Consider the following 24,964-nt stretch of genomic DNA (forward strand, 5'->3'; position numbering starts at 1 on the left):
CTTTTATCGTAGCCTGGATTCGCTTAATAAAGGGATAGCTAATCAGCTGGTGCAAGGGGGAATAATATTACAATCATTTGAAGTAGCCTCATTCTTCCTAGATGGCATAACTAGAGTAAATCAAGCATGCTACACAAAATATGACCAAGTTTCCCCACTGTGCTTCATATTAACGCAAGAACAACTCAAACAAAGAAAGGGAGAGGTACAAAAAATCAAAAAGATGTTGTCTCAAATGGAAATGATACAAGAGCACATGAAGGGGACGTATGGAGTATTTCCAGTTGAGGGGGGCCCTTCTTTCGGTTACTTAAGACCGGGGGAGAATCAAGGTTGGAACTCCACAAGATATGAGGAGGATTTCAACCCACGCTATCAATAGTGGGGCGAAAATTAAGGTTGGAACCATTAAAGGAGTGAAGAACCAAGGAGATATTGCCACAACTGGGCTGAGCAAGATGACCATGAAGAAGACCATACTCAATTGAGTGAAAGCCCAAAATCAAAAGGGAGTGCAAATAGTCCTCGGGTAAATGATTTATTGTCACGCATACTTGATAATGTTGAGGGGTCTGATGATTTGCTAAAAGGTATGAGAGATGACTTTTCATCATTAAACAGTAAATTAAATACTCATGGTGATGCCATCAAAACACTAGAAGGTCAATTGAGTCTATTATCAGCTCAATTAGCATCCAAGACACTGAAGGAAGATAATACAAAGGGGCTGGCTGTAGTTACCCATAGTGGAAAGATGGAAAAAAGGAATGTGATGAAGGATGAGGATCATCGTGTGCAGGAAGACAACCAGTGTATAGAGGAACAAGAATAGCCTATTCCACAAAACCTTGCCAAAGAACCACAAGAGGATATAGAGCAACACGTTCAAGTTCCAAAAGTCATGCACCCTTTACCCAAAATACCTCCACCATTTCCTCAACGTTTGAAAAAAAAGAATGAAGATGAGAAGTTCAAAAAATTCTTACCAGTATTCAAGAACTTATCAGTTAACCTACCTCTGGTGGAAGCATTGTTGGAAATGTCGGGATACACCAAATTCATTAAAGAGCTGGTTACAAAGAAAAGGAGCTTGGAGTATGAAATGATTGAAGTGCCCCATAGTTGCAGCGCAATTATGACAAATGAGTTAATCACTAAGATAGAAGATTCTGGGGCATTCACAATATCGTGCACAATTGGCATGCTCCAATTCGCTAAAGCTTTGTGCGATTTAGAAGCAAGCATTAACATGATGCCCTATTCAATATACAAGCAACTTGGTTTGGGTGAACCAAAAGAAACCACAATGAGACTCCTTATGGCTGATCGATCAATCAAGCACCCAGTGGGATATTCTATGACATATTGGTAAAAGTAGATCAGTTCATCTTTCCAGCTGATTTTGTGTATCTAGATTGTGAGATCAATGCTGAAATCCCCATTATTTTGGGAAGGCCATTCTTAGCTACCGGGAGAGCATTGGTGGATGTCGAAAGCAGGAAATTGAAGTTCCGTGTGAACAATGATGAGGTGACCTTCAATATCTATAAATCCATGAAGAAGCCAGGTAATATCCATGTGGTGTCTACCGAGGATGTTATAGATGAGGCAATGGCAAGTGTGAGCCATTTAATGCGCAAGAATGAACCACTTGAATTTGTACTTGCCAATAATGATGAATCCGAAGTTCAAGGCTATGAGGAAGCAGTAGCTGCCTTATCAAGGTTAAAAGTATATTCAAGGAATCCAATCAAGTTGGAATCGACCTGAAAAATAGAGAAACTCCTCATGCAAATCCATCAACAGAATAACCACCGAATCTGGAGTTAAAAGTCCTACCTTCTCATCTCAAATATACCTTCTTAGGAGCCAATAACACTTTACCAGTGATTATCGCAGTCGATTTGCTAGAAAGGCAGGTAAAATTTCTCATTGAAGTATTGTGGAAGCATATAAAAGCTATTGGATGGACAATTGCCGATATAGTAGGAATTCCTCCTGGCATTTGTACTCACAAGATTTGGCTCGACAGTGAATGTAAAACCAGTGTGGAGCATCAACGGAGATTGAACCCTCCAATACAAGAGGTGGTGAAAATGGAGGTCATCAAGTGGCTAGATGCGGGAGTGATCTACCCTATTGCAGATAGTAAGTGGGTAAGTCTGGTGTAATGTGTACCAAAAAATGAGGTATAACTGTAGTCCCTAATGCAAAAGGTGAACTTGTGCCGACAAGACCATTGACTGGGTGGAGAGTATGCATGGACTACCGAAAGCTTAACTCATGGACAGAGAAAGCCCATTTTCCAATGCCTTTGATGGACCAGATGCTTGATCGGTTATCATAAAGAGAGTTGTATTATTTTTTGGATGGGTACTTCGGTTATAATCAAATATCTATTGCGCTGGAAGACCAAGAAAAAACCACTATCACTTTCCCTTAAGGAACATTTGCATTCAAAAGAATGTCATGCGGACTATGTAATGCCCCGGCCACATTTCAACATTTCATGTTGTCTATCTTTGCGGATATGGACGAAGATTCTATGGAAGTATTTATGTAGGACTTTTCGGTCGTAGGGTATACGTTTGAAGAGTGCTTAACGCACCTAGGGAAATTTCTTCAAAGATGCATGGAAACGAACCTGGTCTTAAATTAGGAGAAATGTCATTTCATGGTAAAGGAAGGCATTGTTCTAGGACATAAGGTGTTGCAACAAGGGCTAGAAGTTGATAAGGAAAAAATTGAGGTAATTGAGAAACTACCCCCGCCGATTTCAGTAAAGGGTGTTTGTAGCTTCTTGGGGCATGCAGGTTTCTACCGAAGGTTCATCAAAGACTTCTCTAAGATAGCACATCCACTATGCAAACTCCTAGAGAAGGAATTGAAGTTCTATTTTTATGATGCTTGTATGACCTCATTTAAGTGTTTGAAAGAAAAATTAGTATCCACTCCAATTATCGTCAGTCCTGATTGGTCTGAATCTTTCGAAGTAATAAGTGATTATAGTGGTATGGACTTGGGAGTAGTGTTAGGGAAAAAGCGCAACAAACTATTTCACCCAATTTATTACACAGGCAAAACTCTAAATAGTGCCCAGCGAAATTATACGGTCACTGAACAAGAGTTGCTCCCAGTGGTCTATGCATTTGCAAAGTTCCGGGCATACTTTCTAGGAACCAAAGTAATAGTGCACATTTATCATGCTGCACTGCGCTATTCGATGGGGAAGAAAGATGCAAAACCAAGATTGATAAGGTGGGTGCTACTATTACAAGAGATCGATTTTGAGGTAAAAGGTCGAAAAGGCTACAAAAATCAAGTGGCCAACCACTTATAGAGGTTGGAAGGAAGGGAATATGCCGAGCGTGAGGTCGACATAGATGACTCATTCCCCAATGAACAGGTGTTTGCTATATCTCTCAAACCTACACTATGGTATGCAGATTTTGCAAAATACATTGTGACTTGATTGATGCCGGACGAGCTGACCTTTTACCAACAAAAGAGATTCATGTTCGACATTAAAAGGTACTTTTGGGATGAACCATACTTGTTTCGAGAATATGCTGACCATGTTATTAGGACGTGTGTTCCCGAAGAAGAAGCAGTAGAAATTCTCCATGCTTGCCATGCATATCCTGTGGGATCTCACCATAATGGTATTCGCACTGCCGCTAAAGTTCTCCAAAGTGGTTACTATGGCCGTCCTTATACAAGTATGCACATGAATTTGCAAAGAAATGCTCTCAATGTCAGCAGCAAGGCGGAGTGTCTAGAAGGCACAAGTTGTCTTTCACTCCTATTTTGGAAGTCGAGCTATTCGATGAATGGGGAATCGATTTCATAGGCCCATTCGTGAACTCATTTGGAAATAAATACATGTTGGTGGCTCTAGATTATTTCTCCAAATGGGTGGAAGCCATTGAACTTCCAAATAACGAAGGAAAAAGTGTTGTCCAATTTCTGAAACGCTACATCTTTATAAGATTTGGCACTCCTAGTGTCATCATTAGTGATAGGGGGTCTCACTTTAGCAATAGGTGGTTTTCAATGGCACTGATCAAATATGAGGTGAAACACAAGGTAGCAACTCCATATCATCCACAAATAAGTGGCCAAGTGGAAGTGTCAAATCGGGAAATCAAAAGCATACTGGCACAGATAGTAAATGCCAACAGAGCTGACTGGTCTAGGAAACTCGATGATGCAATATGGGCGTATCGAATTGCTTACAAAACACCTATCGATATGTCTCCATATCAGTTGGTTTATGGTAAGGCTTATCATTTACCCATCGAGCTAGAACACAAAGCATTGTGGGCATTGAAAGCTCTGAATTTGGACTGATCAAAAACTTCAAGGAAGAGGGTAGAGTAGTTGAATGAACTAGATGAATTTAGACTCAGATTGTATGAAAGTTCAGCCATCTACAAAGAGAAGATGAAGAAATGGCATGATGCTCAAATACTCAAGCGGGATTTCAAGGTAAGAGATTGGGTTTTTTATACAACTCTCGACTTAGACTCTTTCCCGAAAAGCTCAAATCCAAATGGTCTGGACCTTTCAGAATAATGCGATTGTTCACCAATGGTGCCATAGAAGTTGAAGATCACGACGGACCTCCATTTAAAGTGAACGGTCAACGTCTGAAATTATATTTTGGGGATTGTCAAGAGATTTCTTTGGTTGAAGTGGTATATTTGGAAGACGCCTGAAGACGCTGCTACGTCGTGCCACGATGTTAACTAAGGCGATATTTGGGAGGCAGCCCAAAAACCATTTATTGTTTTCTTATGCTTTGATAAAATAATGGTGTATTGATTGTGCAGATGGAAGTGTGGAGAGTGAAGGATAGGTGCAAATTGGCGAGCAATAGATCCAGTTGGCGAGTCGCCGAAAGGGCCAGGGAATCCGACCTTATCCATTTCTTGACTCAAGACATTGTCAACATTGGAGTCTATAAAACTCGGTGAGCTTTGGAAATTATTGGCGAATCGCCGACCATGATGGCGATCATGAATGCAACCACCATTTGAACCCCCGTAAACCAGAGGTTCTGTAAATTTCGGCGAAGAAACCAAGCAGTGACTAATATCACCGAATGGACAAAAACTGGATGGTCTCTCAGCCAAAGTTTTAAAAAATTTCAACTTCATTTCCTTCCCTCATTTTTTCACCTTCCCAAACTCACACCTACACTCTAGTTTTATATTACTTGCATTTTCGGACTATTTTGGTTGATTGATTTGTGCTTGGAGTCAGAGTTCATTGCTTCCCAGCATACCAATAGTACAAAATTTTACTCATTTGCAAATATTGTAATCTTCTTGAAATCTGTTGAACCTCCTTGATTGGGTTTAATTGTTTATGTGTCGATTTTTCTTTGAGAACACTGCCTTTATTGCCTAAACTGTGAAATCTTGTTTTCCAATGCATCAAGTAGAGTCTATGTGTGATGGGTGGTATTCGTACGTTATGGGTCCTGGTCGAATTTGTGTTAAATTGCATTTTCGGGGGGTTGCGGGGGTGATTTTGAGAAGTTGGGTAAAAAATAGGCACGTTGGGTCATTAAGTGAGTTGTGACGAGTTGACCGAACTATTCTGTGATTGGCCTAATTACCCTATTTCACTCTTATTATCATGGTTTATTTGTTATGGCGTCTGTAACTTTCGGCGAGAAGTATGAGGTCGCCAAGAGCACTCGGCGACTCACCAAAAATCTTCTTATTCCCCTTTTGTGTACACCCCTAACTCTTTCTGCACTGTGACCTTCAGCGGATTGTCTGTGGCTAGCCAAATGTATTCAGCGGCACGCTGAATGGACAATCTAGTCTTTCTGCAGTTGAATGCCTGTGTTTTGGTTGTCAAATATGTTCTAACATTATCTCAAGACTTTGCAGACATGGCCAGACCAAAATTTGAAGGAAGAAACATGCCACCCAGACACATATGAGCAGAAAAGTTCAGAAGAACTGCAAGGAGCGAGAACAAGACAACCAGTTTGAGGAGGAGGATGCCCATCGACCCTAATGTCCCTTTGTGGACTCGAGAGTTTAGCAATGCGATACACGCCTTTGTGGCAACTCACGAGTTGGAAAATATGATTGAGGCTAATTTCGCTGCAGAGGTTGAAGTAGAGAGAAAAGAAAAAGAGAACTAGAAGAAGAATGACAACACTCCGGGTACTGATGCCCAGACAGATGGAGCGACCGATTAGCCAGGATCACCTCTTTACTTCCCTCTTTGTCTTTCTTTATTTTTCATTTCGGATCCTGCGTCATTTGTATTTAAGGACAAATGTTTTTATTTCTGGTGGGGTGACGCCCACACCTTTTGTGTTGATAGTCATGTTCTGTTTATATTTTGGTTGTTCTATTTAAAATTGTGTTTATACTACATTTTTGTGGATGTTTGAGTTTATGGCTCCATTTATTTTAAATTGCAAAATAATTTTTTCCTGTCCGAAAATTTTTGCCACCTCTCGTGTGTTGAATATGGTTGTTCTTTTGCAAAATTTAAGTCTCGATTCCGATAAATACCTATGACTTGAATAGTGCGAACGAACATCAATGCGCGGCTACGATGAGGCCAAATGAAGTTGCGTAGACAGTATGTGAACTCTTTGCATCTCGTTATGACTAGCCTAGTATCGAATTGAGTCTCTTGTAATGATCAGTGCACACTAGCGAAAGTGTGGAGTCTTGTTTAACTTATAGTGTCAATGCCTAGTGTGATGAGCTTACCCGTGAACTATGCATGATAGATCCTAGAATTTTCCCCGTATGTCTGGTCAACTAAGTGATGCTATCTCTTGATATGATCTTAGGAAACTTTAAATAGTGTGAACCAATTTGACATATACCTCTTTTGTGACCTACCTTGTGAGTGTATGATTCTCTTTTGAACACCCTTTGAGACTTACCTTTCTTTGGAAGAAACTTGATGAAACCATAACATTTCTTTATCTACTACCTATAATCCTCTTGAATTGTGGTTAATTGAATAGCCAACTTAGGTCAAAAGCCTAAGTTGGAGGTGTGGTAAAAAGAGAAGGCAAATCAACAAGTGCAAGAAAGTCCCTCCTACATATGGTTTTGAGGAAGATGGAACCCCTCCATATAAGAAAAAAGAGAGAAAGAAAAAAGAAAGGAATGAAAAAGAAAGTTGCAAAATAAAGTGCAAAAGAAAGGGGGTTTCCAACACACTATGGTAAAGTGAATAATAGGATGACTTATGAGCACTAAAGAAAATGATGAAGGAAAAGGAAAGGAAGTGTTGTGAGCACCACATTTCATGAGGATGAAAGTCACTAAGCCTAAATGACCAAACCTTTGCACTCAGCCCCATTACAAGCCTTAAAAAGACCTTTTTGATCTTGAGTGAGCTAAAGACAATGTTGATTGGAAAATACGGGCAAACCTATAGGTGAAAGCATGCATTATGTTCATCTTTATGAGTCTGAGTGTTGCATCTCATTCCGAAACTTTAAAATGTGAAACCATTATGTGAATATGAAATCATTTTTTGTGTGAGGGCATTTGAACACTATAGTTGAGCTTGAACCTGCATGTGAAGCAAGTATTGTGAGCATGATATTCTTTGATATTGGTGCGTCACAAATTGAATCTTTGAGTGCACATTTGATCTTTGAATAAGTAAATGGAGTCTTGTTGTGTGCATTCATGATTGAGTCTTCTATAGCACCGTTCGAGACATGCTTTTTGAATGGCTGAACTTGAGTTTGCTTGAGGACAAGCAAAAGTTTAAGTTGGGGGTGCTGATGAGTCAACAAATTGGACTCATTTAGTGATATATTATAATAGAAATTGTGTCCTCAATTGCTTATTTTATTTCAATCTGATGAAAACCCTTAAGTTTTAGGTATTTTATGTTTGAAATAAAGCATGGACACTATGTCGCAAAAAGAAACGAAAAGGCTAAAAAGAACGAAGAAATGAAGGCCTGAGGATCACCGAGTCCACTTGGCGAGTCGCTTAAGGGTCTTACTGCGCCTTTTATTCTAGTGTGATGAGCCTTGAAGAAAAGGATCAAGTCGGTGGAAAAAGGGAGCGGTCGGCCCATCGACGAGTAATTCCGTGAAATAGTACCATGCCTCCCAATGACCCAGAGCACGACAAGGTTGAAGGCTGGTGCAAGACGGCGACGAACTACACCAAATGGAGAATCGCCGAGTTGATCGACGGTCAAACGATCCGCTGCATCACAAATCTTTGAAAACTATAAATACTAGTTAAAGCTTTAGTTTTAGTGTGGAACAATTATTATAATTTTCACTTACAACAATACTTTTTGCTATTTTTGCTCTAAGTTTGAGAGGGTTTTGAAGACTTGAAATGGAAGATCATCTCCAAGGATTTGGACTTGGGTCTCTTGGATTCTTCATTCTTGGCCTGTAACAAAACTTAAATCTTCATACCCATTTGAATGCAAGCTGATTTTGGTATAAATTTATATCTCTTGATGTGTGGCTAAAAACCCCAATTCTTGGGGTGTGATTTAGTGAATATGGTTTAAGATAATTGTTGAGTCTTGCTTACTGATAGTTTCTTCGTAGTTTAAATGTGATTTTGTTTACTGGTTGTGGATGAATTTAATGAATTTGTAGTTGCAAATACAAGTTTATTTTTGTGTTTTCGGCTTGCGATAGACAGAAGTCGTAAAACTAAAACCACTAAATTGATGGCCGGTGTGAGTGGGTCGACATGAGGTTCAGCTCGAGAGAGTGAACCCTAGTCCCATGTCCACACACTCAGCTCGAGAGAGTGAGTGGGTTAAGGAGTAGGCTAGTCTTTATGCGGCAAGTGGGTGTCCGAGAGGAACGCATTCGAAACGGGTTAAGTTTCTCGAGATAGAGCTTAGCCCCCTTAAAGATTAGCTTAGTCACAATTATTCTATGAATCTTTTATCGAAAGCATGCACCCAATAATCTAGCTTAACCCGTATTCCCATCACGTCCCAAGGATCCCCTCTTATTGGTTAAAAATCCATGTTTATTTTGTTGTTTTTACTTACTAGTGACAAAACCCCCCATTGTAATTGACACTTTTGTGTCCCCCTTTCATTTACAATGTTTTTACTTGTTAATGTCTTTAGCTACAACCAGTTAGAACTGAATTTCATTTTTCTATAAATTCTCAAAACCACTCTCTTGATACGATCCCAACCCTTGGTTGGGATACTAAAATATTGTACGATCGTAGACACTTGCATTGGAAGTCGTGTCTTGATTACGCAAACATCAAGGGACTCCGAGAAGATCATCTGGAAAGACTTCTAGAAACTCATTAACAATTGAAACTCACTGAATAGGTGGTCTCTCCGCACTAGAGTCATTGACTCGGACTAGGTGATAGACACAATCCTTGGAAACTTTCTCGCCATAAGGTACGAAATGAAACGACCCTTAGGCACTGCTGAACTACTCTTCCACTCTACTATTGGCTCATTAGGAAACTGGAACTTAACAACTCGAGTTCTACAATTGACTGATGCATAACAGGCATAGAGTCGGTTCATACCTAGAAAGACATCAAACTCTACCGTGTCTAACTCAACTAATTCAGCCATGGTGCTCATGTGATTGACAGAAATTGTACAATCACGATAATATCTCTCAAGTAGAATAGACTCACCAACAGGTGTAGATACACGTAAGGGCTCAAGAAGTATCTCAGGAAGAACATCAAAATTCATTACAACATATGGAGTCACAAAAGATAAACTCGCTCCTGGATCTAACAAATAATAAACATCAAAGTTAAAGACTTGGATCATACAAGTGACATTGTCTGTCGAATCCTCCTGCTCTTGTAGACTAGTGATAGCATATAGGTGGTTTGCTCCTCCGCCAGTCCCCGAACTAGCTCCTCTAGGTGCAGCCCGGTCTGGTGGAGCAACTGAAAAATATTGGGCTCTATTGCCTTTATTCCCACTGTTCTGCCTGTTCTTTGGACACTCATTTATGAAGTTACCCTCTTGTCAACACTTGAAACAACCAGTGGTGCCATCATGATGCGCTCCGGGGTGATTTCTACCACACTTAGCACGTGCATGAGCCCAGTTACCTCCTTGTTCCACACTACCTTGAGACTGTGCAGGTCTAGCTCTGAAGTGCTGGGAATTCTTACTATTGTACTCACCTTTGTGTCTTGGTGCAGGTGCACTAGCAGATGATGGAGCTGGTCCCTTTTTCTTTTGAAGGAGGATGTCTGGTTGGCATTACTTTTCTACTGCCCGGACTCATTCCCTGATGTCTTAACCTTTTTGTTTCTGAACTCTTCTTTATCCCTCAACTTATCCTCCTCAACCTATTGCACATGAATCATCAGCCTTGCTATGTGCATATCACCTATCAACATCGCAGCCTTACCTTCCTTACTCGAGAGACGAGACAAACCAACAGCAAACAGATTCATCCTACTCCTCATATGCACAACCATCTATGGAGCATAACGGGAAAATTGGGTGAACTTCAGATTGTACTCATGAACACTCATAGATTCTTGCTTAAAGGTAAGGAATTGTCATACCTTTGCTTCTCTCAATTCCCGGGGAAAGTAATGCCCCAAGAAAGCCTCTTCAAACACAGCCCAGCTCAAATTCGGTGCACCTCAGCACTACCCTTCTTCCATTAATCGAACCAAATTCTAGCGACACTCTTCAGATGGTATGCAGCTAGTTCCACTTTCTCATCATCGGTGACATGCATAATCTCGTAGACCTTCTGAAGCTCTTCAACAAAATTTTTTGGATCCTCACTGATGTTTCAACTAGTAAAGCTTGAAGCATTCATCCTTAGAAACTCGCGGATCCTAGACGTATCAGCTACATCATGTCGAACCCCTATTTGTCCAACATGGTTGGTCACAACTTTACTCAGCATTCGGATGGCTTCCTGAAATTCTGCATCGATGACCTCTCCTTGGGATTGCACTACAGGTGCATTAGGTATCCCTTGTTCCTCAATATTTCTCTTAGCAGGACAACCTCGGATAGCTCTTAGTGGAGGCATGATCTAAAAGACATGCGCAAGAATGAATTAGAAGGAAACTTTTATAGAGATACACTCTATCACACGAAATGAGTATGAAAGAATTGAGATAGTTCCTAAAATGTTGCAGCCTCCTTATTATAGATGTGGCGCGCTTCACACTAATAACTAGGACTCTAAAAACACGGGTTCGTAGACTCCTTAGGACTATTGAACTCTGTGCTCTGATACCAAGTTTTTCATGCCCTGAGCCTACACCCTAGGCGGGACTGGCACTCGAGAACCATTGCTGGTCCCAACCGAACCCTTAGCCTAGCTAGACTCTAAGCGGAAGACTTTACGCATTATTACAGAAATCAAATGCATTTTAAAACAACTGTCTCAAATAAATTTAGAACGTTTAAGGATAAACATTCAACTTAGCCAAAGTGGCAACTCAACTCTTATAGTAAAACAACTGAACTGCAAGACTAAAGAACTAATAATTAACTGTCTATGAATCTTCTAAATTCTAATGGGATGTCGGGACAAAACCCCCAATCATCCTAACAACAGCAATGAACAAAGCATAATAGCAAAACATAACCAAAGGGATCCTCCGGAAAGCAAAAAGGCTCACCAACTGACTCTGAGCGCTCGACTAGATCAATGAGGCGCTGAATGCTGATCCTGATTGCATGTATCTGCATCATAAGACGATGCAGACAAAATGGCATCAGTACATTGAATGTACGAGTATGCGAGGGGAAAACTAAAGGTGGCATAAGCTTGAACTGAATTATGAAAGAAACACTTACCTCAGCTTTACTAAACTCATGGATACTCAACTAAATGCATAAATAAACAACAGTAAAGATGCAATTTATTTAAAGAATTTAAACAGTAGGTAGCAACTCAATGTATTGAAAAATACAATAACAACTCAATGCATATATATAATAAAGTAATATACTTTCGTGGGAGTTGCTCTAACCGACAACCATTACTATGGGTTATATGATGGTAAAACGTCTCGCCCACGATGCTAGAACTGTCCTATAACTTGCCGGGATATAGAACGCCTCAACTAAGTGGATCCACTAGTCTATGCTAAAAATAATTAAGGAATCATCTAAAAAGTATGACCCTTTCTACCTACGATGGCTACATAATTTATGGAGACTTTGAGTTTTTATGAACTCGTCCCCATATCGGTGCTCAATACTACTCCCAAAGTATGCTCTGCTCATATGTTTAAAAACATAACTATTTCTATGGTTTGAGATTATTACTCAAAAACTAGCTTAAAATCTCTCTTGGAAATTGGTGTTTCATTTCTTGTTTAAATGTGAAAACATTTTAACTCTTGGGAATACTTAGTTCCCGTATAATCTTTTGAAGAAATGAACTTTACTCTTACTCTTACTCAACTCAATGCTTAAGTCTTAAAACAAGTTTAAAAGGTTTGTAAAAGTCTTCTTAAAATGACTCAAAGAACTCTCTAGACTTGGCTCTTAACTTTCCTTGAATTTGAATTTATTGATTCAAGGATAGTGATTTGTGATAGGAAAGATCTCATGATGATTAGGGGTGCTTTTAGATAGTTAAACATGAGAAACGATCAAGAAATCACTGTCTGGACGCAAGTCCGCAAAGTGGAGATGCATTTAAATATTTGGTCTTGAAATAAATTTTGAGGAAGAACGGTCCGTGACCGTTCCACGATGTGGAGAAATTTTTGTGAAATCGGGGGCAAGTCCGCGACGCGGACTGGGTCTCCATATTCGCCCGACTTTTTCCTTCTTTGTTTTCTAACCCCAGTTTGCCTAAATTTGATTCCTTTTCTCAAAATCTCTTTAGATTTGGATACACACTATATGTACACAAAAATCTAACACAAACAACTCAAATAAACAACACTATAACCTCAAGAAACTCCACAATCTCCACCCAAATTCAAGAACGAAAGCAATTCAAAAAGACACATCAAGAACATTCAAACATCGAATCTTTTTAGGACGACTTCACGCTGAAATAAACATGTTTGGCACGTGGGTGAACGAACCCAACATTATGAATGTCTCACATACCTCTTTAGGGATGAACCTTTGGCGAAACGACTTCGATTCCGCAAGTAATATCCAAGAACACCTCGACTTTTCTCCTTTTTTCTCCTCTTTTTTCTTCTCTCAAAGCCCTCGCGTGATTCTTAGTCGCGTAAACTAAACTAACTCAGTTTAGTCCCCAAATAATTTAGTAAAAACGGATTTAATTAATTGGGCATGGAAAAGACCAAAATACCCCTTCAAAATCCGGTTTTAACTTTCCTTATCTAGGAAGCCCATCTACGAATGGGCATATCTCCATCATACGAACTCGAAATTGAGCAAGCTCGACGGCGTTGGAAAGATAATTTAAAGATATTTTCTACGGTGTCTTGTATCACACCTAACTCATCTTGAGCTAGGAGTTATGGTCATTTGAAGTTGATCTAAAACTCATACTTAGCTTAACTTGGTCAAACTTTTCAAATTTGATTATTTCCAAAAAAAAAATGGCTTCTTTCTAATTCTAGTTCTTTCAAAGAGCGGGGTGTTACAATTGTCCTCTAACCAGATATGTTTTGAATATGTATTCCACGTTAAATTATTTTGATGTCATATGAACATGTGAAGAGAACAACTTTATTTTATATATTCACATATTTTTACATTTATTGTGAATTATTTTTTTTTCAAAAAAGAACTCAAAACATTTTAAAATAATATATTTTGAAGTTAGAATATCTTGTTAAGTTGATAATACATTTGTGATATATATAGTACTTTAATTTATACAGATACTTACCCAAATATAAATATATATTTGCATTAATGAAAATATTTATATCATAAAATTAGATATTAAATAAATAATAAAAATTAAACTAATACAAACTTCAACTGACATTATTACAAGTCATATGAACTTTTCTTCGTCCAAAATACTGAAATATTAAGAAATAGTAAATAAGTAAAACAAAAGGGCAATGTTTATATAGTAATAACTATTTTGAAGCAAACTTCCTGAGAGTCTAAATCACATAAGTAACATTGATAAATAAAGTCATTCTTTTGTCTTGAGCATAAAAAACAAATTGTGATAATTCTCTAAATTTTAGAAAAAAGATATTCAGAAGCATATGTCTACATCACAAGACAAATTGTTAATAAAAACAAATGAATTTACACTACCTCACGTTAACTTCGTATTTGGAACATTATATACTAACGTATATATCAAACAAAAAATAATTATTATATCATCAAAATTATTTTTCTCAAGTACTCGAGGTTATTGAATATACCCTCTTAAGATAGAATGACTTACTTCATCAGAATAGTGGTACCTCGTATAAATTACAATAAATCACACAAAACTAATTTAAAATGCTATAAAAAGAAGAGTAGAAGATTAAATAAAATTGTGGTTGAAAAATGAGAGGAAGTCCCTCTATTTATAGTCAACAAAGGATAGTACGAACAAATATTTTTTATGTCTTATCTGAAAGTTATGACCTTTCTGAGAGAAGTCACAACTCTTTGGAAAAATCACAGTTACAACCTAAGTTAGGGAAATTATAGTAATTTAACATTCAAGTTAGGAGTTCATGCTTTTAAGGTAATATTTATATATATACACGCCTATTTTCTGTGTTCCCCTTACATGCTCGTACATTCAATGTACTGATTTCATTCGACCTGCATCTTTTCATGATGTAGATACATGTGTTCAGGGTCATCAACAGGTGCTCCGTTGATTCCACTTAAAGTTCTAGTTTGTTTTGGTGAGCCTCCTTACTTCCGGAGGGTTTCACATATATTTTCTAGTTTGTTAGGATGTCGTGGGTCTTGTCCCGACTTCCATCATCGTATTAGAGGCTTCATAGATAGTAGTATTTTGGAGGAGTCTTTTTCATTTCCCTTGTTGATGTTTTAAAGACTTTGAGCTAAGTATTTATGTTTAATTGAGTATTTCAGACGGTTTGAGTTAAATTATTTTATTAATAAGACCTTATGAGTAAACATTGCATTTGAGGTCCTATGTTGTTGAGTAAGTCTTCCGCTAAGTATTGAGTCAGGCCAAGGGTTCGCTTGGGGACCAACGATGGTTCTCGAGTGCCAGCCACGTCCAGGGGTAGGCTCGAGGCGTGAAAAATACTAAATTTTCTCATTTTTCTAATATAAATAGGATTCAAGGGGAATGTGAACACAACATTAGATCTTGAATTTACAAATTTACCAAAAAAGTTGTGTTTATCTTATAAATTTAGCCCTTTATATAGAATAGTTTCTTGTATCTCCTCATTGTTATGTTTGAATATACTAAAATTGAAGAAATAAGTAATCTGATTACACTCATTTTAATAACATGATAGATGAAGTTCATGTGATGCTTGTAGATCACGACAAAGAGAATGTCACTGAGATGACTGATTTGCTAAAGTCTCTTAAATATAAAGGTGACATCTATAAAAATGTTATATAGAGCTTATAACATTTTTAGAGAAGTCACCTTATTTTTAAAAGACTTCAGCTAACCAACCATCTCAGTAACGTTCTTTTTGTCATGTTCTACAAGACTCACATGAACTTCATCTATCATGCGATTAAAAGGAGTTGTCATTGGATTACTTATTCCTTCAATTTTATTTTATTCAGACATAAGAATGAGGAGATCCAAGAAACTAATCTATATATGGGCTGAATTTATAAGATAAACAAAACTCTTTTGCTAATTTGTTTATTCAAGATCTAATGTGAAGTTCACATTCCCCTTGAAGCCTATTTATATTAGGAAAATGAGCAAGTTTATTTGATTTATAATAGGGAAAGTTCCTTGAACATAAACCATGTCATTAAATTCATGTCATCTATATATATTTGATTTATAAAATTTGAAAAAAATTGGTAATATTAATAAGTATTAAAATAGTATTTTTCTTATTGGAGGGAGGTCAAGAGCATCTAGTTTCACTTCACCCCAGCCTCAACTGGAAAAAACATATCCCTCAATTTAAAAAAACTAGACTCAATTCAAGCTGATAAACACAAATGTATCAATTAAAAAGAAGCAAACTCAAATCAAGCTGAAAAACACAAACCCATCAATTAAAAAGAAACTAGACTCAAATCAAGTTGAAAAACATAAATCCATCAAATTCAAAAGAAATTTGACTTCAATCAAACTGAAAAATACATATCCATCAATTAAAAAGAAACTGGATTCAAATTAAGCTGAAAAACATAGATCTATCAATTAAAAAACAAACAAGACTCAAATCAAGATAAAAAAAGACAAATCCATCAATTGAAAAGAAACTAGATCCAAATCAAGCTGGAAAACAAATCCATCAATTTAAATGAAACTAGACTCAAATCAAACTAAAAAATACAGATCCATCAATTAAAAAGAAACTAGACTCAAATCAAACTAAAAAAATACATATTCATCAATTAAAAAGACACTAGATTCAAATCAAGCTGAAAAATGCAAATCCATCAATTAAAAATAAACTAAACTCAAATAAGTTGAAAATACATAGATCCATCAATCAAAAAGATATTAGACTCAAATCAAGCGAAAAACACATATCTATCAATTAAAAAGAAACTAGACTCAAATCAAACTGAAAGTACATAGATCCATCAATTTAAAAGAAACTAGACTCAAATCAAGCTGAAAACACAAATCCATCAATTAAAAAGAAACTAGACTCAGATCAAGCTCAAAACATATATCCATCAATTAAAAAGAAACCAAACTCAAATAAGGCTGAAAAGCACAAATCCATAAATTAAAAGAAACAAGATTCAAATCAAATTGAAAAACCCCGATCAGTCAATTTAAAAGAAACTAGACTCAAATCAAGGTGAAAATTTCAAAATCCATCATTTAAAAAAAAATTAGACTCAAATCAATCTGAAAAAATACAGGTCCAAAAATAAAAGAGAACCTAGACTCAAATCAAGAAGAAAACACAGATCCATCAATTAAAAAGAAACTAGACTTAGATAAAATAAATAAGGAAGAAAAACACTAACAAAGAGCTAACCAACATGCACCCAAGATGACAACCCTCTATAGACTCCTACAGATACACAACAATTTGATCCACTAAACTAAACATCTAGATCGAAAAAAGAAATGCACATAGAGACCTTTTAAACTAGGGTTACAAATACGAAAATTAGTTATGAAGAGAAGGACATAAATCTTACTACTAGAAGCTAAGAAACAATGATGTACACCTAAGAGAGCCATGAGTCTTGATCACTAAAAGTAGAACTTGAACCAGACTGTTATTGTAGAACCTCATCACCATCAACTTATTCAGTAGAGAGAGGAAATTGAGAAGAGAAATGTTAAACCCCTATTAGAAACCCTAGTAATATAGTAATCCATATAGCACTAGTTTATTTTTTTAGATCGGGCCATTTTATCCTGACCTTTTGTTTGTGTGTGTGTTTTCCATTAGTTATGTTTCTGCTATTTTGGCTTGCTAGAGCGCAAACAAATATTTATGTGTTGATTTTTAGTAAAATGACTCCGTTGTCCAACTGTATTGAAAAAAAATACTGTGAAATCAATAGTTATTCCTAATTAGCCTTAAAGATGGAAAACGTGAAGTAGTAAATATATATATCCTTAATGTAGTTCTAGATCATATTTTTTCAATATGGTATATCTAATCTACATATTTGTTACACTTTATTTAATAAACCTTTTTTATAAGAAAATTTGTAGACATAAAATTTGTCAACAACACCAAACTATAAAAATTTATTTAGTACCCAAGATATTAATTAGTTTTTCAAATTAACCTATCACACTTAAAGTGTTACACTATTTTGCTATAGTTAAAATAATTTACTACAACAATATTTTATTTTGTTCAATCAATCAGGAAGGATGAAGTGTAGACTAACTAATGTAGATCATTCCACTTCAAAATGATATTAAGAGCTCGGTGTAATTGACCAATCTGTATCTATACAAATATAATATGAGAGGTGGTAGCTCTTACGTGTCTATGCCAGAATTAATCTCATATTTTACTTATTCAATTATTTTAACATTTAAAATAATAATTTATTAGAAAAAATATTAACACGTGTCAGCCGTAAGACTTTTTGAAAAAACTTTTAAGAATACACATGTCATCTTTTAATTAGTCAATCATTTCAACATTTACAATAATAATTAATTAGAAATAATGTGAACACGTGTCAGCATTTGCATTATATAATGTTATGTGTCAACTTCTGATTTTACAAAAATCTGAAATATTGTAATTGTAGGAAGTTTTAAATATACACGTTTCATATCTGGATCAATTAATCACTAATTTAACATTTAAAAAAATTAAAATAAATATTAACATGTGTCAGCATTTGCATGATATAATTGTACGTGTTAACTTCTGAATTTACAAAAATCTGAAATAAAGTTATTGAAGTTAGTTTTAAATATATACGTGTCATAATCTCAATTAATCACTAATTTAACATTAAAAATAAAAATTAAGTAAATTAAATATAAACACATGTCAACATTTGCATGATTTAATTTTGTCTGTCAACTTAGCAATTAATCACTAATTTAAACCTTTAACAATTAATTTTAAAAAATATCAACACTATAGAGGTATTAACAGTACAATCTATTACAGTTTCATTGCATATTATAGAATGACGTGTTAGCTTCTACAGTTCCAAATAGCAATATCTAGCAATATATGTCAGAATCTGAATTAACCTCTAACTCTGTAATAAAAGAATCAAAAGCAGTTATAAATTAAGAGAGCAGTTTTTATTAAAGATGTTTTGTAACTCCCCAGTAACTTCAGGACAAACTGCTTCTCATATCACGCACTATGTACATATATATAGATACCATTTGTGTCAAACTAAACATGCTTCTATTGACTTTCAAAATACAAAATATGGCTTTGCAATATAACACAATATCTGAAATTATCAATAACTCAATGAACTTGAATTTAAAAGTTCGCGTTGTTCGTTTTTGGACAGTGCCCGAAAAATACAAGCTAGATATTCCGTATTCTATGGAGCTTATTTAGCAAGATGAAAAGCTATGATTTAAATAAAATTTGTGTTTTTAATGTTGTTCTCTAATTCAATTATACACATATTAATAATGATTAATGATTATACAAAATTTTGTTTGCATATAGGGTGACCAAATACATGCATCTATTGAAAAGTTCAAAATAAAATACTTCAGAGACAAGATTTATCATCAGGATTTATATCGGATGAAATACTTTGTGATAGCGCCTTATCACTCGAAATTTAAATCTAATTCTCATAAACACAAGCTTACATTCACTCAAAATACTATTGTGACTGAAATTTAAGATTCAGCTTTTTATATGAATGTTTTTAAGCTACGCACTTTTGAAGAAGTGAAAATTCAGCACAACATCGATGAGAATCAACTAATTGGTAAATAATAATAATATTATTACATACTTATTTTCATTATATCGTAAATATTATAACTAAAAATTCAATTAATTTTTAAGATGTTGTTGGACATGTTGACTCACATGACTCAATTCAATTGTCAAAGTAAGGAGACAACAATAGTTCTTTCATGAATATTGTTGTAGAAGATGAAAAGTAAGTATTATTAAATAATTTACATTTAATAGGGTATATACTATTATATTATTATTATTATTATTATATATATATAATAATTAAATTTACCATTTTCACAATATTGTTTACGCAGGAGAAACAAGCTTCCTGCCACTTTATGGGGTGATCTCTCCTTCCAAATGCAATTACAGTTATCTTGATCAACAGATGAACCATTAATTGTTCTTCTTCAATTAATGAAGACACACAAATTTAGAGGTATGAATTTTATAGTTTTTATTTTGTTAAATTATTGTTTATCATTATTACAAATATATTTATCTAACGTAATAAATCTTATAAATTATTTTATAGATACCTATTCTATTCGTAGTTGTTGGTACCAGACCAAACTATGAATTAATGTAGATCTACCACAATCTTCTGATTTTAAAAACAAGTTTGACAACTCATCTATATTATTAAGTATTCCAAATGAATTAAAATTAACAAATTATATAACTACACTTTTATGAAAAATTTACATGTTAATTGCATCCGGGAAATATGAAAAGGTTTCACAAACAAGTTCACAACAACATATTTCAATTTCTGAGGAGTTGTTTACATGAATTGTCTCTTTTAAATTTATTAGAGATTTCCTTCAATGCACTGAATTGAGTTGTATATATTATATTACTAATTATATATATATATATATATATATATATATATATATATATATATTATAGTACATATAATTGCCTAAACATTATGATTAACTCACAGGAGTCTAGCTATTGGCATGTTGTAAAGATTGTTTGTTTGAAACTTGGTCACAAATTGTCATACTTGACTAGCAATAAGTGTATCACAAAGGTTGAGCCTTTGGAAGACAAATATTATTGCGTAAAATGCAATGATGAAGTTATATTTGTTATTCACTGGTTGGAGCAAATAATATTTTTAAAATTTAATTAAAATTTATATAACACTCTATTTTATACATTTCAAAAGCGTGGATTGCCTCATGCATATTTTTTGCTATTTCTACAAAATAAATCTGCCAATATTGGTGATATTGATGATATTATTTCAGCTAATAAATTACCTAATAAATTTCTTGATCCGGATTATTATATGGCTGTTACAAACTTTATAATGCATGGCCTATGTGGTTCAGTTAGAAAATCATCTCCTTGCATGGAAAATGGAAAATGTTCAAAGCACTTTCCAAAAACTTTATTTCCTCTACCTTAATAGATGAAGAGGGATATCATGTATATAGAAGAAGAGATGATGGCAGATCTACAAAGAGGCAGGTATTGATTTGAATAATAGATATGCTGCACAACACAATAGATTTTTGTTGTTGAAATATGTGGCGCATATTAATGTTGAATGGTGCAATCAATCAAGGTCAATTAAAATACTTATTTAAGTATGTTAATAAAGGTAATGACCGTGTTACATCTGCTTTTTGTGATAGTGCGAATTCTTCAGATTCAAGAGGGGTTGATGAAATAAATATGTATTGGATTGTCGGTATATATCACCATGTGAAGAAGCTTGGAGAATCTTTAGATTTCCAATCCACCATTGAGAACCTCCTGTAGAAAGGTTATCTTTTTATTTACCAAGTGTCGTGCCCTGTTTTTCTCAAAACGGGTTTTGGTGCACGACATAACAACTCTTTTGGGCTTGGGAATGAAGAGTCGCCACCTAACGAATTAAGGCGCGTTAGGGCACCTATCTAACCTAACTAAGTCTAGCTAAGGTCAACGAACCAGAGATCAAGGTAAGGGTTCAAGTTACCTCGAGGGGAAGGTGTTAGGCATCCCTCGAGGTCCACAAATGTGGGTGCCGACCGTATCTCATGCAATTTATGTGGGGGTTACAAGTAGCAATTAAGGTCACTTCATTTATTATTTATTTATTAAACATGATTTCTAAGTGATAACTAATATTAAACAATTAAGATCAATTTGATTATTTATTTAATTAATTAAGCATGCGAAAACTAGGTGATAACAATATTAAGCAATTAAAGGAACTTTAGTTATTTTTATTAATTGGTTAAGCATGCAAGACTAAATGATAACATAAAAACAAATAAATATTTAAACAATTAATAAAAGAGGAGTGAGAGACAGAACTTGCAAAATAGAATAAACCATTTTTTTATATTTTTTATTTAAGCTACCCCAAACAAATATAATAATAAACAAATAAAGAGACAAAGGAAAGGGAGACTCTGAAGGATTTTAGGATCAACACTCGATTTTTTTTTATTTTCGATAGGCTTCCGTGTAGGGACAGACAAAATCGAGGTTTGTCTTTTTAAGCCTGAGTCGATGTCATCATCTCCATAGGGCCTAAACTACCCCTACCCCACCACCGCATGTTTTTCGTCTCTAAAAGATGTCTAGCATCCCCGCTTAAGATCTAAGAGGCATCGGACTACTATTAGGGTGGATATAGACTAAAGTAAAATATAATAGACCCACCTAGACAACAAGTCAAACAATTAGGACGACATTTAGCACATAAAGTCTCAAGTTGGCCTCTAAGTTTTAATTAAATATGCTTGCAAACAACACATAATTAGTGAAGGTCTCATGTTAAGTGTGTGCGCATACAAACATAACAGTATTATAACAGGCAATACAACAACATGAATACTTAAAAGAGTGGTAGAAAGTTATTATATGATGCAGATTTTAACTATTTATTGATCAAATTAATTAGAGTAGATTAGCTAAAAAAAATGGGAAACCTGTGGTAGAAACATTTAAAGCAGTAGCTGATTTTAAAAGACATGCATAATATAATTATTAATTAATTTTAGGTGATTAGAAAGTAGATCACAAAATACAGGACATAAATATATATATATATATATTTATCTTTATTTTAATCTTATTTTATTTTATTTTATTTTTACAAAGCATGCAGTAAATCAGAATGATATATTAGCATATTTTTCAGTAGCAAATAGAGCAGAAATTAATTAGTTTAAGCCAGATTCAATTCAGGAAGCAGATTTTTTATTTTAAAACAGAAATTCACTCTTTCATTCATTAATGTTGATTAACATCTCAACCTATTAATTATTTCCTATAGGTAGGATTTCTAGATGTAAATGTGTTGAAAACAGTTAGATTCATAATTTTCTATTCTAGAGCATGCTGGAGATTCTTAGAGATTTATTCTAGTTGGCAGAAAACATGTATAATAATATTTTATTTTAGTTATTTAACATGCTGAAAAAAATGACTTATAATCCTATTTACATGATTTCTAAGTGATAGAAAGATTGAAAATATTGCAACTCCTAAAGGCATGATTTCTACACACTAATGACATTAAAAAAATATTTAAATCCTATAGACATGCATTTCTGAGTACTGATTGTTCAAACAAACATATAGGCATGCTTTCTAAATGAAGTAAAAGGTGACAATTGTTCAACCTATTTGATTTCTACGCCAAGTAACAATGAAGATTAATTAAAATTTAATTATTTTAGGAAAACGGCTGAGTTAAAAATCAAGGAACAACCATGCAGTATTTTAGTATAATTAATAGGATGGTCCTGCAAATCCAATAATTCATTATAATGACCAGTTAGGTATTTAAACTCATAAACAACTTCCAAATTATAATTAGGCAAGATAGAAATGAGTGATTAATGATGATAGTAACTTATTTTATATTTTTTGGACAGATCTTGATTAAAATTTATTAGAAGGAACGATCCCAAAAAAAAATCACAATCCTATAAGCATGGTTTCTAACATAAATAAGTTATGATAAAAAAAACAAAAAAAACAAGTAACACGTAAATCCCCCTCCCCTTAGACGATTCACTAAGTTATATCAAATATAGAGAGATAGTGTTAGAGTTGTACACAATATTACAAGCCAAAATAAAGAACAAATAAATAAAATATACAACATTAAAATAAGTATAATAGCTCCGTCTGAAAATCTCTTCTAGGAGACTCTTCAACACCTTGAACTCTAAGTTCAAAACCTGCTAAAAGGGATAATGTAACATATATATATAGTGGCAAAATAATCGTAACATCAAATATTCATAGCAGCAAATTACTTTCATACGTATAAGCAACACTCATAAAAAGTCAAAAAAAACAAATAATAACCATAGACATTATCACACATAGAAAGCGGGAAGAACGAAAACTAATCCGGATGCTTCCTTTACCATTACAAACTTACATAGAGGTATGAATGCGAAATAATATAAACGCTAAATAAGATTACTAACCAATTAGGCAGACAAGAGATATCAGCAATGAAGACCTCTTAATCCAACTTTCGATCCGTACACAGCAAAATAACAAGTATAGAGAAGCTTTAATATTTACCGGAAAAACTTAATTTTATTTTAAAGAGTAGAAAGCAACATACATATATATATATCTTATTCTTTTTATACAAGTAAGAGCAATGTAGATGTTTGAGTGGTATGAGAGTATTCAACCGTGTCAAATAATGAAAAGAGGGATCTCTTTATATAGTAGAAGAGGGACACATAAGGGAATAAATAAATTATGGGAACAATTAAAATAAATTTTCCTTATTTTAAAGGAGAGACAAAATTAGATTTATTTTAATTTATTTTTTTCTAAATATAAACAAGTAAGAAATCTGTCAACCTTTATTAAGGTAACATAATCAATTTACAGACATATGATATAGAATTAAGCCAATGTATTTACCTTTAACGGGTGGCTTTACTACCAAATATAAACAAGTAAATGACAATACACATTAAATAAGGTAAAGATATTAATAGGTCACCATATTAATTATAATAATTTCATTACTTGAAGACACTCAAAATATAATTCTTTAAAGGGGAAGAATAAAATTACAGCCTCGATCACATATCAATGTTCGCATTGAATTAACATAACTTACCATAATAAAACAGTGAGCAAATCGACAACAGTGAAATTATTGAGTAAGTAACCAATTCAGCAATCAACAGAAATCACTCAAAACAGAACATTTAAACAATATCATCGATATTGCTAAGTCAATATATCGACAAGTATTAGGACATTAGCTAAAATGAAGGTTATCAACTTCATCATCCCATTAACGTGTATAAAGTGAACAAAAGTTGGGGCAAATTTATACTATATATGGCGAGAGACATGTCGAATCACACGAATTTTCTTAGAATAAGGAGGCCAATTAAGGAATCATCATCACATCTTAAATAATATTATTTCCTTGACAAATAGATCTTACTATAACAGTCGTGGACATCAATTAAAGGTAACCAGTCAGCATA

At 34.5% G+C, this 24,964-nt stretch overlaps 1 protein-coding gene across 1 annotated transcript; it reads left to right on the forward strand.

Moving 5' to 3' along the window:
* The first annotated feature begins 1,039 nt into the window (after positions 1-1,039).
* LOC125877439 (uncharacterized) lies at positions 1,040-3,472 on the forward strand. The gene is made up of 5 exons (XM_049558731.1): positions 1,040-1,280; positions 1,415-1,731; positions 1,920-2,156; positions 2,660-3,292; positions 3,407-3,472. The coding sequence occupies exons 1-5, from the start codon at positions 1,040-1,042 to the stop codon at positions 3,470-3,472; spliced, it is 1,494 nt and encodes a 497-aa protein (XP_049414688.1).
* The last annotated feature ends 21,492 nt before the right edge of the window (positions 3,473-24,964 follow it).

The sequence above is a fragment of the Solanum stenotomum genome, chromosome 9 (assembly GCF_019186545.1).
Source record: "Solanum stenotomum isolate F172 chromosome 9, ASM1918654v1, whole genome shotgun sequence".
NCBI lineage: Eukaryota > Viridiplantae > Streptophyta > Magnoliopsida > Solanales > Solanaceae > Solanum > Solanum stenotomum.

What these genes read in the sequence shown, in the direction of transcription:
- LOC125877439 (XM_049558731.1), top strand. Translation starts at nt 1,040, where the DNA reads ATGTCGGGATACACCAAATTCATTAAAGAGCTGGTTACAAAGAAAAGG. An exon ending in TTCAATATACAAGCAACTTG is followed by an intron (nt 1,281 to 1,414) that starts GTTTGGGTGAAC and finishes TTGTGTATCTAG; the next exon opens with ATTGTGAGATCAATGCTGAA. An exon ending in CTATTGCAGATAGTAAGTGG is followed by an intron (nt 2,157 to 2,659) that starts GTAAGTCTGGTG and finishes GTCTTAAATTAG; the next exon opens with GAGAAATGTCATTTCATGGT.